This window comes from Callithrix jacchus, chromosome 16 (assembly GCF_049354715.1).
Source record: "Callithrix jacchus isolate 240 chromosome 16, calJac240_pri, whole genome shotgun sequence".
Taxonomy (NCBI): Eukaryota; Metazoa; Chordata; class Mammalia; order Primates; family Cebidae; genus Callithrix; species Callithrix jacchus.
Genome location: NC_133517.1, coordinates 25,888,275 through 25,903,613, shown reverse-complemented (window position 1 = coordinate 25,903,613; position 15,339 = coordinate 25,888,275). Strand labels below are relative to the sequence as shown.

The 15,339-nt window shown below is 38.5% G+C and overlaps 1 protein-coding gene across 28 annotated transcripts in view; it reads left to right on the top strand.

Moving 5' to 3' along the window:
- NCOA2 (nuclear receptor coactivator 2) overlaps positions 1-15,339 on the top strand; it is a 368,943-nt gene that overhangs the window by 304,717 nt on the left and 48,887 nt on the right. For 26 of the 28 annotated variants that reach the window (XM_078352611.1, XM_035276632.3, XM_078352609.1 and 23 more), the window contains 5 exons: positions 1,202-1,305; positions 5,500-5,677; positions 9,355-9,543; positions 11,872-11,973; positions 12,571-12,714. In XM_078352611.1, coding sequence (XP_078208737.1) covers positions 1,202-1,305; positions 5,500-5,677; positions 9,355-9,543; positions 11,872-11,973; positions 12,571-12,714 — 717 coding nt within the window. The remainder of the gene's footprint in view (positions 1-1,201; positions 1,306-5,499; positions 5,678-9,354; positions 9,544-11,871; positions 11,974-12,570; positions 12,715-15,339) is intronic. The other 2 variants (XM_078352627.1, XM_078352626.1) reach the window with 1 other exon arrangement.

Sequence of the window (15,339 nt, the reverse complement as noted above, 5' to 3'; positions counted from 1 at the left end):
GTGGCTGAGTTTGAGCTTGAACTGCACGGGTCGTCTTCCCCTTCCACTGATAACACGCTCTCTGGAAGCTTTTTGTCATGGGAATGGCCAAGATTGGGAGGACCCACATAATTCCTGATTATTTTCTAGGTTCTCAGCTATAAACTAGGGTTTACAGATTTTCAACACACCGCATAAAATATTTTTGGCAAAAAAAATTATTAAGGTTCTGAAAGCAGGTTAATTCTGTGTGGTAAATTGATTTCCTGTTTTTTATTTCTACATTTAATTACAATGATAACATGCAGTGTAAACAAGGATATAATTTATTCAGGAACAAATAATTGTCACGTAGTTTTGTGTTGTTTTCTAGCAAGTTGTTGATATGTATCTGTTATGCTTTGAACTTTTTTGGTGTTCTTGAAGTAACTCATTCACACATATATCGATAAATGTGCATCTTTTTCTTCTGTGAGCTTTTTCACAAAACATTCTCATTCTGTGATGGAATGTCTTCCAGGGCCTTCCTGTCTTCATGAGCCTGAAATCTGCCTTGCACATTTCCATTCAGGAGCACACACTGTGCACCTCTTTGCTAGATCAAAGGGCAGCCACTGAAATTCCCCAAGTACCTGGTAGGGTGCTTCTTCCCTCTTAGATGGAGAAGCACTTTGAACAAGTCAGGAACCAAATCTTTCTGGCCACTTTAAGTGGGAATGTAAGCACAAGCGGAACAGTAAAAAAGTCCAGGCAGACATTGCAGAGTGTCCCATGGGGGCAGCCATAGCAGGTTAGGACTCCTTGTTACTTCTTCAAATGTGTGCAAATATATCTCTGATTATGCTACTGAATTCTGAACAACAGACCCTCCTTTATTCTAGTTTGGTGAATCTCTTGAGTAGAAACTAATTATGCCATAGGATATAGCAGTTTCATAATCTAGAAAAAAATGCCTGTTGGGGACTATCATGAAACCTCTAAACTCATTTTCTGAGCAGCCTGAAAGGGGATCTGAGCCACAGGTTCTAGAGGTGAAAAGTTAATGTTCTGGCTTCTGCTTCCAGCAGTTTCTCCCATTTAGGGGCAACAGGGATGTACTCTCTTTTGTAGCCGCATCTGATTCCACTAGAGATTTTTAAAAATCATTACAATAAAAATATTTCAGTGTCATTCTGTCCTTGAAATAGCACTGCCATTTAATTCACATTTATGTTTATTGCAGAGAAAGCAGCAGCTGCCAACATAGATGAAGTGCAGAAGTCAGATGTATCCTCTACAGGGCAGGGTGTCATCGACAAGGATGCGCTGGGGCCTATGATGCTTGAGGTAGCACATCTTCATTTTAGTGCTGTATTTTACAGTTGTGTTGATCCTCACATTATTACGTTTAATTTCAGGTGAATATAATTTAAGGAGAATCCTTAAGTATACTAGTACTAGTACTATGGACCTCTTGAGCTTACTAATTATGTATGTTCTGGCTCCTGCTGCTACTATATGTATGTTTGAAATTAAATAAGCTTTATACTTTCTATTATACTATTTCAAACTAGTTTATTTATCTCATAAGGAAGAAAACAAATTATAGGCAAAAGGAACTTTTAAGAGAAGCATAAGGTTGGTCTTAACTACCTATTCTTTATTAACTTTAGGAAGCTTTATGACCAGCTAATGTCTAGAATTTGTAAAGTACAGTTTTTCTATTTTATTAACTAGTACTAAACTCCAAGTGCTTTGCTGTACCTGTTCCAAAATTAAAATTCAAGATGTAGGCTATGGTAAGATGAGGGAAAAAAATGTCAGTGAATGTATAACGAGAAAGAGAGGAACTCTGAGACATAAATTATGTCAGTTCTCAGGATAATTTCCTTGGCTGATGATATGATGAGGTTGAAAAGACTGCATGGCCAGAAGCTTTGCAGCACTGCCATTGTAGAATCAGCTGGCTTGCTGCAGCAGACAATACTTTGGATTTTTAAAACAAAGATAACCAATAGTCCCCCTTATCTCCTCTTTTTTTCAGTTGATGCATAAAGTGATTTTTATTTTCAGAAAATCTAGTTCTCTGAAAATCTACCATAAAATTGGGGGAGGGGGGCAGACGGGAGGGGACACACAATAAAGATTTAAAGATTATCTCACCCAGTCTTTGTATTTAGAAATGACAAACTTCATTTCCTAGGGCTGGACCTGCTGGCCAACCAAAAGGCTTTAAATGGCCCAGTGTTGTCCCTTGCTTATCTCCTCTTGAATCACTGGCTTGAAAACATTCAACCTCACCTTCCAGGAGAAAAGCAAAAACACACTTAACCCAATTTTCCATAGTCAGCCAGGCAGTGGAAGGCCAGAGAGTGCTACTTCCCTCTCAGTTCTTAGAACGAGATTATGAAAACTATAACTTGGTGGACAATTTAGAATTAAATGAAAGAAAGTGCATAATTTCTTTTGGAAAAATGTTTGAATTACAAATTAGAAACTGATTTGAAAATTACGTACACAAAATTATTACAGTTGGGAAATTTCTTTATACCTATGTATCTTGGGGTGGGGGAGAACATTAGAGTGGAAACTCCTGGGAAGACTTCTGAGACTTCTAAATAGAAACGTTGGGAGTAACCACAAAGCTGGGACTCAGGCCCTTTGAGACTGAGTTAATATTTTTAATTGTAGAAATCAGATTGCTATTAGACCTGATATCATAAAATCAAACCAATATTTTTGTGGTTCAAAATAATCTTCTGAGAATTTAGTGCATTGAGCAAGAACCTGTGTAGCAGAACTTGAGTGTTAAATGCATTAGAGGAGTTAATTCTTAAATCTAGTGACTTACAGTGTGAATTTAAATCTTTATCCCTGTTTATGTGTAATAATTTAAACAGAGAGAACATGTTCTCATGGAGCTGTTCCTAGGCTTAGATGCACACTCATGCTTACATCATAGCATAGTGGTTGCTAGGCAACAAAATCAAATGTCAGCTTTTTTCATCAGAGCATATCATAGTGAGCCTTAAAAAAATACAAATTTTTGAAATGAAACAATTTCATCTTTCAGTTTTATTATGCCTCAAGTCAGTCTTTTTAGTGTGGTATATACAGTAGGAAGCAACGTGTACTTTTAAAAAATGAACCATAGATAATATAATTATGAAAATCCCTATCAAAAGTGTATCCAGAGCAGTGAGTTGAAAAGGGACACTGGGCACATAACTTATCACCTAACTTCCTGGGTGCACACACTCGCACACAATTCTCAAGGTTAGTACCATGTATTATGAAACGCTACTTATTTACATATAGTCTTGCTTTGTCCTGCATGTGGTTCATAGCATTGAGAAAACCTGATAGAATGTTTTCAGAAAAGCTTAAAAACCAAATGGTGTCATATTAAAGGGAGAAAGAGTGAACTTTTTTCTGGTGCCTTTTATGGTCAGTTCTAATTTGAGAAAGCACTTAGTTTTGTAATTAAAATTGAACTAAAGATTAAATATTTTCAAAGAATTCATAAAATAAGAGCCTGTTGAATAATAACTTAAGGAAAAAACAAACTAGGGAAAAAGTAAACACTTTAGGTCCCATCCACCAAATTCATTGTTATATATGTATATACATGTGATATTCCTGTTAAAAATAGTAAGAAACATGCTGGCATAGTAGCTCATGCCTGTAATCCTAGCACTTTGGGATTACAGAATGGTGGGAGGATCACTTGAGGCCAGGAGTTTGAGACCAGCCTAGATGACATAGTGAGTTCCCGGCTCTAAAAAATTTAGAAGGCCTGGCACAGTGGCTCATGCCTATAATTTTATCCCTTTGTGAGGCTGAGACAGGAAGAACATTTGAACCCAGGAGTTCAAGACCAGCTTGGGCAACATACGGAGGAGACCCCATCATTACAAAAATTTAAAAATTAGACATGGTGGTACATGCCTGTGGTCCCAGCTACTTGGGAGGCTGAGGTGGGAGGATCTCTTGGGCCCAGGACGCGCAGGCTGCAGTGAACTGTGATCATAGCACTGCACCCCAGCCTAGGCAACAGAGTGAGACCCTGTGTCAAAAAATAAAAAATATTTGGTTGTGGTGGTGCATACCTGTGATCCTAGCTACTCAGGAGGCTGAGGTGGGAGGATAGCTTGAGCCCAGGAGTTCAAGGCTACAATGAGTTATGATTTTGCCTCTGCACTTCAGGCTGGACGCAGAGCAAGACCTTGTCTCCAAAAAAAAAAATTGTAATAAATACATATCATAAAGAAACTGAGTGGCCTAAACTGACTAGACCATGTGGCCCTGGTTCCGGGTATGATGAATCAATCTAAAGCTTTCAGTCCTGATCACTCACCTGATCCATAAAACAGAGCTTTTATAAGCAAGGATTAAAATGAGAAAAATGGGGTAATGTAACCAGGAGAAACTCACTGAACCCCCAACATTTCCATCACCAAGGTAAACATGATGGGAAATGGATTGGGGTGAATATTGGAGTAGAGGACTATACTGAATGGTCATCAAAGCAAGAGCTTTGGAATCGGATCCTTCTGGATTCAAATTCAAGCTCTACTACCACTGACTACTTCTGAAATATTAACCTCTTTGAGCCTCAGTTTCCTCCTCTATAAATTGGGAAAGATAAAACATTCCTTCCAGAAAGTATGTGTAAGGCACAGTGAACATGCTCCACAGCCTCTATTATTATCTTCACCTCCTAAAATGATCCTAGATTCTTTATCTCCTTCCCTCACCTCCATTGGGATGACAACAAAGAGTGAGGTTGTGAACTCGTTGCCGGAAGCATGCTACTGTCATTTAAGTAATTTAGGAACCTGTGTCTTAATTTGGAGAAAAAGTAACATAGAATAATTTGGCATAATTAGTGCCCTTCTAAGGTCAGGGCAATGCTGAGGTCCCCATGAACGTGAATTCACCACTTCAGAGACACTTCCCAGACCCTTTCCCATATACACCAAATAATAAAGGATTGATGTTTCTTTAAAGGTCTGACATTATCTGTGATGCTTTTCATATAATCTATGACAGCTAGGTGGTAAAATTTGGGAAGTTCTCCCTGGTAATTATCCTTAAACTAGGGAAAAATTTTCAATGACTTCTTTCTCTCATTGTATAACATGAGAAATTATAGATCAGAATTACCATGCATTAGGTCGGTGACATAAAAGTTGTTCTTGGCCTGGTGGAGTACATCAATCTCATTTCGAAAATACAGATGAATGCCTGCACACTTTTACTTGATGGCAATTATCTCCTGACAAATTAAGGAAGTTACTGTTGGTCATTTAGTTTGTGACAAGAAACCCTAATATAGGCTCACTCTCCCACTTACTGAGATGTAATAATTTGTTTCACCAAGAGAAAATGTGTTGTTTCTGAAAACTGGAGAGGGCTGAGAAAGATCTCTTTTCTATCCATGTGTGAATTGTTTCCCTTAAAGAGATCATTGCCTTCTTAACAATTGCATGTGATTTTACTTTGCATCCTTTCTAACACAATTTGTACTTTTTCTCCTAGGCCCTTGATGGGTTCTTCTTTGTAGTGAACCTGGAAGGCAATGTTGTGTTTGTGTCAGAGAATGTGACACAGTATCTAAGGTATAACCAAGAAGAGCTGATGAACAAAAGTGTATATAGCATCTTGCATGTTGGGGACCACACGGAATTTGTCAAAAACCTGCTGCCAAAGTCTATAGGTAAATGACTGTCTTCTGGGTCTCTCTTCCTACCTCCCCTCACCCCTACCCGCTCCCACTTCATAAACACACACACACACACACATTGTCTTGGCTGAAGTGGATCAAATAAAACTATATTATATCAGATGGGGATGAGAGTGACTGGGTAGTTTTTTAGAGATGCCTGTGTGTTTAAGCTTGGAAATATGTTTCCAAGCATGGAAAAAGGGGCATCTTCAGATACTGATCTCAAATGAATGATCATTTTGATCCTATATTTAAAGTATATAAAAATCATTGCTTCTTAGCCAAAAGGCCAATAAGTTATTATGATTATCGGTATGGCAGTTATTATCTCATGATAAATTGATTCAGATTCATGAAAATGATACAGCTGGAAGGTACTTAAATGGCAACTATTTTCATTGAGATTGTTGTGGTTTTTTAAAATTATTTTTAATTTTTGTGGGTACGTAGTAGGTGTATATATTTATGGGGTACATGAGGTGTTTTGATACAGGCATGCAGTGTGAAATAATCACATCATGGAGATGGAGCATCCATCCCCTCTACAATCTGTCCTTTGTGTTATAATGTAGATTGTGTTTTAAGGTGACACATTGCCTCACCCTGTTGCATCCTAGCCAACTTCGTTTTGTCCATTTTCTCCATGACCATCTGAAAAGTCAAAGATCATGAGAAGTTTGAGATTCAACTTATTTTGAATCCAGCACATGAAGTGTATTCTACGTGTATACACATTCTAAAAATAAAATGCTAAGGAACAAGTGGCAGATGGAGAGGTTTAGATGCTACAACCCAAGCCCTGAATGGGCTCTTTCGTGTCGCAGACTCTCCGGTGGCCCTGTAGGTGTCATCACCAGATGCTGCTGCCTTAGCCCACTCTCCCTGTCTCGAATTTCCTGACTTCATCTTAATTTGGAGATGCCATCCGAAAGTGTATGTGATGATTAAGGACACACTGTGCAGTGGGTGATTCACAGCGTGGGCCCACCTTAGCTGCCGCTCTGGAGTACTGCTGTACCCACTCACTAAGTGGTTCTTTTTTTAATATTCTCACTCAAACTGTTGATGCTAAAAACATCTTCACGTATTGAAAGAAGTGCAGTATCAGGTCAAATCCTGAGTTGGCAAGTATTTCTGTTCTTAAGATTGTTTATACTAGCTGGTCTTATTGTTACAATAAGTAGGAAAAGGTCCTTTTCAAATTTCATTCAGCCTAGCGTTTCCTTTATATAATTCTTTGTTCAAAGTGACTGCAACAGTAATACAAAACGTATGAATACTTGTGTAGGATTTCTTTATTATATTCTTATTTCAAGTTAACTAATATTTTCAGATCTCTGTAGTAATTTTATGACTTCCTCAAAAGACCTATACTTATGAATTCACTATTATTGATTCACTTGTCTAAAGAGCTCTTTGCCTTACTTTATATTGTATCCTTTAAACTTATTAATCTGACTGAATACGAACTCTTTTTCTCTTCTGTTGATTACTCTATGTAGTCTTTATTTTGTAAATAAGCTTTTTAAAATGCTGATGCTAGCTGGGCTCAGTGGTTCATGCCTGTTACCCAGCACTTTGGAAGGCCGAGGGTGGTAGATCACTTGAGGTCAGGAGTTCGAGAACAGCCTGGCCAACATGGCAAAACCCCACCTCTACTAAAAATACAAAACATTAGCCAGGCATGGTAGCTCCAGCTTCTCAGGAGGCTGAGGCACAAGAATCCATTGAGCCTAGGAGGCGGAGATTGCAGTAAGCCAAGATTGTACCACTGCACTCCAGCCTTGGTGACAGAGACTGTCTCAAAAAAGTAATAATAATAAAACAAAATGCTGATGCTGAAGTAAACTTTCCAAATGTCTGCAAAGACATTAAAAGCTAGTTATGGGTTTTTCTGTAATTTTAAAATAATTTCTGGCAGCTAACTTTTTCCTTTTGAGGGTTTGTTTCCTTTCTTACTTTTTTACAGCCCAGTGGCCATGGGCTCTTTGGGTTCACTGTGTCGCTCATGGGCCGTTGGGTTTGCTGTAACACCTACGTGTCCTTCTCCATTTTTTCTAGCTGGTGTCTGGAGAATATATTTGTTTTCTTATGACTCACCCTTTTTTGATCCCCTGTTCTATTGTCCTATTGTCGCCAATATTTTTAGATAAAGCATAAGGAATGGTATAGAGAAGAACACCAAAATGAGAGTAAGGATTGGTTCTGATTCCAACTTTTCTAGTAGTTGAACATTTCTTTGGGCATCAGATTTTTTATGTATCAAATGAGGAAGTAGTTAACCTGGTAAAATCCATAAACACCCTTTAATTCTCAAAATCAGTCATTGTTTTCTTTCATTGTTTTCTCTAATGCATTTCAAAAATAATTGATACATTTCCTCTCTTTTATTGTCTTTCTTAAAGTAATATATACTTTTTTTAGTTTTAATACTCAAATAGATGTCTGAAGTAGTTAACTTGACAATAAATGACATTAGCACGGTATTTTCAAGGATTTTTCAGTCTTATTAAAGAAATACACATGAAGCAATTTTAAAAGACAACAACTGAAAAGCTAAGGAAAAAACAAATTATACATTATATACTAAAATATCTGTAAAATTTGAGAAAAGAAAAATCTCTCTGAGGAGGCAGTGTGGGATCCTACAGTAGTTAGTAAAATATTGATTGCAGAGGACCTCAGCCTTAGAGCGAATACCTGTGGAGAGGGAAACTGAGGCAGCCTGATACGTTAGATAGGGTGGCAGCAGGAGCAAAGACATCCACTCTGGCCCAGTATGGTGGAGTGCAGGGGAATGTAGAAGATCCTGTTAGACAGATGCAGTGGAGCTGCTTAGTGAGAGTCTTGTGTGAATGAACTTCATCCTCCAGATGATATCAAGTCCAGAGCCTCTGAAAGAATTTGATGTGCACTCACAGAATTTCGAGCAGGGATAACTCATCTAAAATTGGAATGCAAGTAGATTCAACTAAATTTCCAAGAAATCAAAAGAAGATGCAAAAGTAGAAAACTATTTTTAACAAATAATCCAGGACTGGACTTGAAGGGAAGGAGTCAGGGTGAAGAAGTATGTAGAAAATGTTATAAAAATCCCAAGATTCCACATGTAACCCAGATCTCAAAGTAAAATTTTAAAAAAGGAGGAGGGGGGAGAAAATTCCAAGATTTTCCCCAGGTTATAAAATGTTAAAGATTTTTTCTCCTCTAGATTATGAAAGTATTTAGAAAAGTATAAAAGTACTATGTAGGCCAGGCGTGGTGGCTCATGACTATAATCCCAGCATTTTGGAAGGCCAAGGTGGGCGGATCACAAGGTCAGGAGTTCAAGACCAGCCTGGTCAACATGGTGAAACCCCGTCTCTACTGAAAATACAAAAATTAGCCAAGCGTGGTGGCATGCACCTGTAGTCCCAGCTACTCAGGAGGCTGAGGCAGGGAAATTGCTTGAACCCAGGAGGCGGAGGTTGCAGTGAGCTGTGATCACGACACGGCACTCCAGCCTGGGTGACAGAGCAAGACTCTACCTCAAAAAAATAATAATAATAAAAAATAAAAGTAATGTATAAAAATGAAATCATATTTTTTCTGCATCATTTTAATAATTCAAAGGCAATGAATCTGATGTTTGTTTCTTTGTAAAACTGGATTACTTTTGCCTTGCTCAGTGAATGGGGGATCTTGGTCTGGTGAACCTCCGAGGCGGAACAGCCATACCTTCAATTGTCGGATGCTGGTAAAACCTTTACCTGATTCAGAAGAGGAGGGTCATGATAACCAGGAAGCTCATCAGAAATATGAAACTATGCAGTGCTTCGCTGTCTCTCAACCAAAGTCCATCAAAGAAGAAGGAGAAGGTGGGACAGAATCCCTAGGGTATTTATGTGTCTGTGTATTTATCCCTGTGCTACTTCCTTCACACTTTAATTAGTGGTCACCCAAAGAAAAGTGAGGAGGCAGTATCTTTGTTCTTTTCAATTTTACTATTTTGTGATGGAAATGTTTAAGTCTTCAGAACAGTGCTGTCCAACATAATTGTCTGCAGTGGTGGGAGTGACATATCTTCAGCATCAGGTGTGGCAGCAGCCACTGGCCACATGTGGCTGGCAAACACTTGAAATGTCAATAATGCAACTAGGGGGCTGAATTTTTAACTTGATTAAATTTGCATTTGAATAGCCACAGGAGGATTGTGGCTACTCTACTAGTATGACTGTATTAGTGATCACACTTTTGGGAGATCCTAGGCTCTTTGAACATCTTGTGCAAGCTGTATGTCACAGCCCTAGAAAAATGCACACAGTTGGCCAGGCACAGTGGCTCATGCCTGTAGTCCCAGCACTGTAGTATAAAAAATGAGTAGCTGAGCTAATATATTACTTTGTGCTTTATATTTAAATATTTTTTGTACATTTAAAAGTAGGTTCTGGGTGTTAACACAATATAGCATAAGCACAAGGTTTCTGAGCCATGGCATGCTCAGATTCTAATCCTGGCCTTGCCAAAGTTTTGTGTGACATTGGACAAGTTACTTAAACATTGTGCTTTGATCTTCTTGTCTGTAAAATGGAAATAATGCAACTACATGTATCATAGAGCTGTTAAGATAATGAAATGAGTTAATAACTCATACAGTAGCTAGATAGATATTTATCTCATAGTGCCCAGATATTTAGTTGTCATTTTGTTGAGGACTATGATTACATTGTAATTTTGTGATACCAACTATTACTGGATATTTCAGTCTTGTTGAAGAAATAATACATGAAACGATTTAAAAAGACTACAACAGAGCAATTCAGGAACAGCCAAGTTACAAACTGTATACTAAAATTTCTGTAAAAGTTGAGAAAAGAGGTTGGGGGCGTGGTGGCTCACACTGTAATCCCAGCACTTTGGAAAACTGAGGCAGGTGGATCACGAGATCAGGAGTTCAAGACCAGCTTGGCCAACATGGTGAAACACCATCTCTACTAAAAATACAAAAATTAACTAGGCGTGGTGGCAGGTACCTGTAATCCCAGCTACTCTGGAGGCTGAGGCAGAGAATTGCTTGAACCCGGGAGGCAGAGGTTGCAGTGAGCTGAGACCATGCCACTCCATTCCAGCCCGGGTGACAGAGCCAGACTGTGTCTCAAAAAAAAAAAGAGTTGAGAAGAGAAAAATCTGTCCAAGAAGACAGTGTGAGGTCCTGGAGTGGTTAGTGAAGTATTGATTGTAGAGGACCTCAGCTTTAGAGCATGAGCACCTATGGAGGGAGAAATTGAGGCAGCCTGATATTTCAGATGGGGTAGCAGCAGGACCAAAGATAAATTCTTTATTAAATTCAAGAAATTATCAGATTTAGAGGTGAACAATCATAAATCAGTGACCTAAGAAGACATGAAGGGATTACTTTTTTAACAACCAACATTTGTCCAGTGTTTTTTAAATTGAAAGGGCTGTGCAGTGTACCCTGCATGTTACAAAGATAAATAAAACTTTTCCCTTTCCTCCAGAAATGAACCCTGAGGCATAAAACAATTGAAGCAAAGTGAGGAATAAGTGCTTAGAATTGCCTGTGTGAGAAACTGTCCACAGCCTAGATTCTGAACTATAATGCAGCTATTCTGGTGCAGGCTGCATTTTCTAGGTATTGTGGGAGTCGTTCCCTGAATCCCCATTGAGACCCAGTTCATATTCTTTCCTTTAAATTGCATATTGTCATTGTAGTATTTACATAGTTTGGCATAAGGTATACATAGTTTTCCTGAACTCTAAAACTTAAGAAGCAAACCCTTGACAAAGCAAGAGTATCAGATTTTAGTTTTCTTCATTTTTGTATTTCATTACAAATTAAGATCATTTTCTATCAGCCGTTTAAAAACAAAGGATATTTTTTTTTCTACCACTGGAGAGAGGATTTCAGATTATTGACACTGTAGTATAGTGGATATATTTCTATCACATGTATCATGGGGCCTCAGCAGTTTCTCCTCTGCTCCCCAACTCTCCTTAGCCACCCTTCCTCACCTACCACTTCCATGGAGAGAATAAAACCAGTAAGAAGCTCAGGTACATAGTGTTTCATCACTGTCTCCCTTACTACTTTTTTTATGACAGCTTGTGCTGTCATAAATACACTTAGGTTTGTTTGAATCACTAGAAAAGCCCAATATAATAAATTTAAATGCGTGTGATTTAAGATTTGCAGTCCTGCTTGATTTGCGTGGCAAGAAGAGTTCCCATGAAGGAAAGACCAGTTCTTCCCTCATCAGAAAGTTTTACTACTCGCCAGGATCTCCAAGGTAAATTTACTTTCCAAAGAAAACCAAAGGAATCATTTTAGAATACTTACATTATTTGGAAATGCAAGGAATGTGTTTAGAAGACTGTAATAATGCTAGTGTTAGCAATCGCTGCTGCAGTAGAAATGTCAAGGAGTTGGAGGACCAGAGAGAGAGATACTGGCTCTCACTGTATATACCTTTTTGGTTCATATACTTATGTTACCTAGTTTAAATACATACATTTAGATCTTGTTAAAATTTAAATGTTTCTGGCCAGGCATGGTGGCTCATGCCTGTAATCCCAGCACTTTGGGAGGCTGAGACGGGAGGATCACTTGAGGTCAGGAGTTCAAAGCCAGCCTGGCCAACGTGGCAAAACCTCATCTCTACTAAAAATACAAAAATTAGCCAAGTGTGGTGGTGCACACCTGTAATCTCACCTACCTGGGCGTCTGACACACAAGAATCATTTGAACCCAGGAGGCGGAGGTTGCAGTGAGCTGAGATCGCACCACCGCACCCCAGCCTGGATGCACTCTGTCTCAAACAAACAAAAAATTATTTCCATAAAGAATAGATCAACATGTAGGTATAATGTCTGCTGTTACTTAATAGGCAAGATCACTTCTCTGGATACCAGTACCATGAGAGCAGCCATGAAACCAGGCTGGGAGGACCTGGTTAGAAGGTGCATTCAGAAGTTCCACGCACAGCATGAAGGAGAATCTGTGTCCTATGCTAAGAGGCATCATCATGAAGGTAAGCATCTCTAAATAATTTTTCTTAAATTATTGCTTCCTATGGGAACTTTCTCTCAGTGATTACTGGAGTTCACCTTGGGAACAGATCTAGTGACTGTGTTCTCATGAGCTGTGTCATCTGGTACAGATGTTGCCATCTGAAGGAAAATTTAACAGGACAACCTATAGGACAGAAGAGTGTGACAAAAGTAGAATAGAGATGATAGTGTCACAGAGGCAGACAAAAGGAGGAAGAAAGAGGTCATTTTCTTTGATCCAGGGGTTTCTAGAAGTATGAAAAGATTGTAAGTACCATCTAATTAAAAGAAATATTAACGATTCAAGTAGAATCTGGAAATAAGAATAAGTAGAATTTTCGAGAGTGAGTGAATCCCTGGTGGAGGTAACAGTGGGACCCCAAGCCCTTCTTCAAGGTGGTAACCAACAAAGACTATCCAGGTGTTTCTAGAGGGTCCAGAAGGTGATGCCACTTGTCTCAGATCACAGACTTAAGCAATGGGACAGCTGGAACTGAGCCCAAGACTTCAGTCTTCTTTCAGTAATAACAGCAGCCCTTATTGAGCACCTGGACTTTGTGTGGCATTGTCCCTTTTGCCTCCTCTCACTGGCCCTCACAGCAAGCTCGTGACATGGATGTCACGTCTCTCACTCTGGATGAGAGGATGAGGAGGTTGAGGCAGGTGAAGTGACTGACTCACTGGCATTCAGTGTCAGTGCAGGACATCTGTCTGAGCCCATTTTGGTCACTCTGTCATGCTGCTCCCAAAGGTCTTTCCATGGAATCACTTTTTCTCAAGTGCATTTTTGTTTCTGTTAAAGAGGTAGGAACCCCCCCCCCCACACACACACACACACACACACACAAAAGGACTCCTTTTGCTTTAGATGTGCTAATTTGGGAAGGGAGACTCTGTCCCTCTCTTTGTGTCCCAGTGGTGCAGTTGGCCAGGGCTTCACATGCATTGCCAGCTGGGCCACTCTGCACATGAGGGGCTCGTGCAGTGCAGTGCAGCTTGTAACTCAGCTTCAACAGTTGTCTGCATCTTTGCAGAAAAAATTTGTAATTAATTATTGAAAATGGAGTTTGACTTCGTCATCATCCACTTAATGTGCATCTGTGACCCTGGCACTTTGCCAATAATGTTGGTATGTTTAAATTTTATGCTTTTTAGATCACATATAAAAAAGCAAAAACCATTAATAAATGACCTGTCTCTTCCATGCCCTTATTTTTTCCTCATCTTATTCATTCTTTTCATCCTATTCATCTTTTTTTTAGAAATAAGTATATAATCCAACAACTTGTGTCTTCCAGCATTTTTCTTTGAGTTGGAAAGAATATGAGGAAATAAAGGTGCTACATTGACAGAAATCAATACTTAACCTACCATTTCACTATATCTCGTTTAAAATAGAAAGAACAGTAATAACAAAAAGCCAAGAAACTGACATAAGCAAACATATTCAGTGTCCTTGGGTCCTGAGTTTAATTCTTTGGCAACCTGATTCCTTACAAAAGGATTTACACAGATGGACCAGGCACTGCACTAGATTTAAACAGATGGGACTGACTAGAAGGAAACTCCATATAGACATTCCAAACTTTTGAAGTTTTGAAACGATCAGGGATGATCAGTTACATTGAATGGAAATCTACTGCAAAGATTGTTTATATGGAGGTGTTTCTTAAATGTGTTCACATGAGTGTTTACACATACCTACTTTTCAGAGATGTTGGAAAATTTCCAAGTGGAAATGAAAATCTTTAGGGATCACAGCCAAGGTCAGGAAAAATTCTGAAATTATAAGCCATTGGAAATATGTCTTACTATAATAAAATTACATTTACATCATCTTTTAGAAACATACTTATTATACGAAGCAAGATACTCACATGTCCAGTAATTCATTTTCAATACTGCCACTTCAGACTAACATTATGCAACAATCGATGGCAGAAAGTGAAACCTGACAATTGCTTAAAGTGAAATTTTACCAAGAAATCAGAATCCACATTGTATGTTAGCCTCTCTCTCTCCCTCTCTCACTTGTGGCAGTTTTGTGGAATGGTGAATACGCATGGTTGCTTTGGGGGTAACTATTCAACCCACAAAATTTATGCTGAGGATTATGTGGTAGCAACATAGTGGCCTTCTTAAAATGGTTTAAGAGGAACTAAATTATATGTCTTTTTTTTTTAACTGAATTGAAATGCTGTTTTTTAATATGTAGTATAAGACAGTTATAAAACATAGTAGCTTTAAAAGACAAATCTCAATTATTTTAAAAGAAATTATATTAACCTAGTTGATTTGTGTTATATTTTGTTATTGTCTTGAAAATAAAAGCATCTGACCCCTTATCTAAAAGTTAAACTAATTCCAATGTTGCTAAGATTTGCACTTTTATCGTTTCAGTTTTGTTTAGCCCCTTTTTCTCTGAATAGGTCCTTCTTTGTTTATTCTTGATTATCCTTGATTGTTTATGTTTTGCTTCCTGTTGTCCTAACTGTGAAAATAATACTTCTTATACAGTGAAAAACAGGACTGGGGAAAAGTAGTGTGTGAGATGATGGACTGAACAGTACGTAACTTCGAGATGAATATTCATTGACTATATTTAA